This window comes from Erythrolamprus reginae, chromosome 3, assembly GCF_031021105.1.
Source record: "Erythrolamprus reginae isolate rEryReg1 chromosome 3, rEryReg1.hap1, whole genome shotgun sequence".
NCBI classification, from domain to species: Eukaryota; Metazoa; Chordata; class Lepidosauria; order Squamata; family Dipsadidae; genus Erythrolamprus; species Erythrolamprus reginae.
Genome location: NC_091952.1, coordinates 245,733,453 through 245,737,161, shown reverse-complemented (window position 1 = coordinate 245,737,161; position 3,709 = coordinate 245,733,453). Strand labels below are relative to the sequence as shown.

The following is a 3,709-nucleotide window of genomic DNA, read 5'->3' as shown; positions in this document are numbered from 1 at the left end:
GGACTCATCTACTAATAGCTTATAAAGCAACCAACCGTTTTGTGGGTCAAAGGATGCCTTAAACTTCAGCATCCCAATTATTCAGCCTTGCTTCTCATCTAAAAAAATACAGTGTTCCCTTGGTTTTCGTGGGTGATGCGTTCCGAGACCGCCCGCGAAAGTTGAATTTCAGCGAAGTAGAGATGCGGAAGTAAATACACTATTTTTGGCTATGAACAGTATCACAAGCCTTCCCTTAACACTTTAAGCCCCTAAATTGTAATTTCCCATTCCCTTAGCAACCATTTAGATTATTACTCACCATGATTATTTATTAAAGTTTATTAAAAAAAATATTTGCAAGTTACTCAAGACCTACCTATATCGCCAGGCATGGGGGAACTAAGACATCTCCCTCAGGCTTATTATATTTCACGTTTGGTGTGTATGTGCTGTATGGTTTTTATTTTATTTTTTTTATTATTATTATTTTTTTTAATTCCCAATTCATACTTTATTTATCCCATTTATATTTAAAAATTGTGCTTCAAATGAACTCCCAATATTTTTTATAAATGCTATATCCACAAATTCTTACACTGGTTAATTATAGTATTAAATATAAAGCCAAGTGTAATTATCCTACCATTGACAAAATACATACAAAAAAATAGTGTCTATAGCAGGTAATACATCTTGCACACAAAGACTAAGTATTGCTGTACAATATCTAAAGAATCAAAGTGATATTTGCAATTACCATGAAAAAGAACTGCTCTGGGAAGAGTTGTAACTTGAAACAAAGTTTGAAAACAAAGTTTTTACAGATAATGACATTAAGTTATTTGTATCTCGGCCTGCACCCAGATTGATAAAATTTGGACAGAATAATATGAATATCAAGCGCTAATACAAAAAAGGTAACTTTTATGACAAACATTCAAAAAAGTAGCAGTTGTAAGCTTCTGAAGAATTCAGACTGAGAGTGTTGTCCACAATTCCATTTTTTTGTTTTCTTTCCCAAGCAACGAAAATTCTTACAGAACATTTTCTTATATTGTGCCCACAACATCCTTCCACAAGTCATGCGTGTTGGCCTTCAGTTCTACGGCACTAGTGCCTGAAATTCAAATGTTCTAATAGCACATACCCATATTTGCCTTCAGAATTCCGACATATCAGTTGATTTCCTTCAGTGATGTCTATAACTTCAAGTTGTTCTCCAGGCAAGATCCTCAAGTCCAGGTTTCCTCTGATAGAAGTATTTGAGCAATGTGCGACTGCTGTATTTATTACCGTGATTTCTTTATTATACATAAATCTTTCTCTAAACGATTGTTCCTCCTTTGTCATCTTGTTATTCTTTTCTACAGTGTATTTCTTGACTTTAAAGAGATTTCTTGAATTATTTTGCTCTGGGTCAATGTCATTATACACCAAATTTTCCTGGGCCATGACATCTAGGTTTGGTACAGAACGGGAAAGATTGCGAGGAATCTCTTTGATATGTGGGCTTTTAAGTTTTAATTTTCCTACGAAAAATTTTCCAAATGCTTTTACTTTTTCAATTTTCATCTCTCTTTTATAATTCCTGGAATGAATAATTCCTTTTCCAGAAATTTCCAATTTGGAGGAATTATAACCTTCACTTTGAATTTCATTTTGAATATCTTCATATGTTTCTTCATAGGTATCATTGCAAGGTAAAGTAAATGATCTGTGGGCATCAGAGGATTGTAGGTCTCTCGCTATTCCTTCCACATCATCATACACTTCCTCTGCAGTTTGCTCCGATGTAGCAGTTCGTAGATCTGGGTTCCATTTCCCTTCCTCTGTTCTCAAAGATTCCAGGCATACATAATCATCTGAAAAATCTTCATCCTTTGCCAATACTTCTCCAGAGAAACACTGATTTGTTTCCTCTTGAGGCATAGTCTTCTCATTCCCTCTGGTTCGAGATTTTATGAATACACTTCTGGGACTGCAAATCTTAGTATCTTCCTTTTTCAAAGACTTGAAAGAGTTTATAGGCCGTTGAGCAGTGTTAGGGCAGTTCTGTTGTTGTTCCTGGTAGTTTTAATTGTTGGGGTTTTTTATATATTTTGTTATTAGATTTGTCCCATTGTTATACTGTTTTTTATTGCTGTTGTGAGCCGCCCAGAGTCTTCGGGTAGGAGCGGCATACAAATCTAATAAATTATTATTAATTATTAATTATTAAAGGCAGACAAAAGTTTGACAATGACATATGATGCCATGCGGCGGGAAAAACCATGGTATAGGGGAAAAACCAGCGAAGTATTTTTTAATTAATATATTTGAAAAACCGCGGTATAGATTTTTCGCGAAGTTCGAACCCGCGAAAATCAAGGGAACATTGTAGTTCAGAGCTTGCATAAAATCTAGCATGTATCAAGCCGTGCAGAAGTTGGTGATAAATTAACGGCTTGCCACACTATCTATAGAAGGCCTGGTGTTTATGGGAACTTGGGAGGGGTGGTTTTCATGAGAGGACAGATGAAGCCACAAAGAATTCTTTCGAGTGGTTCAAGGACATCCTATGCCCACCCACCTGGGCAGAAGCAGAGGAAGGATTTGCCCTGCTGGTACAATCTGAGTGGGAAATATGACAAGTTTGTGGGTGGAGGACAAGAGATGTGAACTTTCAACTAAGTGGGAAACTCAGATTCCAGTTTCCCAGTGGAGATGTCAGGATGGCTCCAGAAATAAATTGGAACTTTGAGGAGTATTTTGACTCGGTCCCTGACAGCAAGCTGATGCCATGCCTCATGATAACATGAGAAAGAGAAAATAAGCATCCTTTTCTGTTGTGGTTAGCTCTGGCCCTGCTCCTGCCCCAAGGACTGTGGATGTGAGGGAGACATCCACATGCTGCAGGCCTGTTTTGCTCCCAGTGGAATCTGATGAAGAAGGCTCCTCTGACCAAGAAGACATGAGTGACAGGGAGGAGGAGAGTGGGGCAGACAGCTCAGAAGGAGATCAATTATCTAGCTCCTCCTTGGATTCAGAACAAGAGTTAATGATACAGCCACGCATGCGGAGAGCGATGCATAGGCAACAACAACTGAGAGATTATTATCAAAGAAAATGAGGCCACCTGTGGTTGGGTGGGGCTGTGGTGATTAGTGAGGCTGCTATAAATAGCAGCCTGTGGGTTTGGCCATTGTGGAGGATTATCTGATCGTTGTGTTTCGTGACTGCTTTACTGACTTTGACCCTTTGTGTGCTGATTTTTCCCCGCTTTGAAACTAAACCAGGGCAAAGTGTGTTTCACTTTGTGAAAGAAGAAGGACTGTGAATTGCCTCACAGCTGCAAGCTAAGTATCACAGAACTGATAAGGGACTTGTACAAATTACCAGTTTGTTTGGAGAGGAGTGCTCTTGGCTATACCAAATGAGGGCTTGGTTTAAGTGAATTTGCATTATAAAAAACATTGTTTTGAATTTTCAAATGTGTGTGTGTGTCTGAAATTTGTACCTGTGAATTTTTGGGAGGATTCTACCAGAGAGCCCGACAGAACACTTTTCTATACAAAAAATAGAATAACAGAATGACTTTGAATTTCTTTTGAGTTATTTCTATCTTTTTTTTACTTTCTTTCATTTGGTATTAGTTTTTATTATTGTCATTATAATCTGTAATAAAACTACTTTTAAAAAGTGAATTCAGGATATAAACTGCTTTAATGAAACTTAACTTTAAGCCAAT

General features: G+C 37.4%; 1 protein-coding gene across 1 annotated transcript; it reads right to left on the bottom strand.

The window, feature by feature from the left end:
• Positions 1 to 480: 480 nt before the first annotated feature.
• On the bottom strand, positions 481 to 2,055 carry LOC139165474 (FYN-binding protein 2-like; the record flags this gene model as incomplete). The annotated part of the gene is made up of 1 exon (XM_070748649.1): positions 481 to 2,055. A coding segment is annotated over one exon (963 nt), but the record flags the coding sequence as incomplete, so codon positions are not given.
• Between the last annotated feature and the right edge of the window lie 1,654 nt (positions 2,056 to 3,709).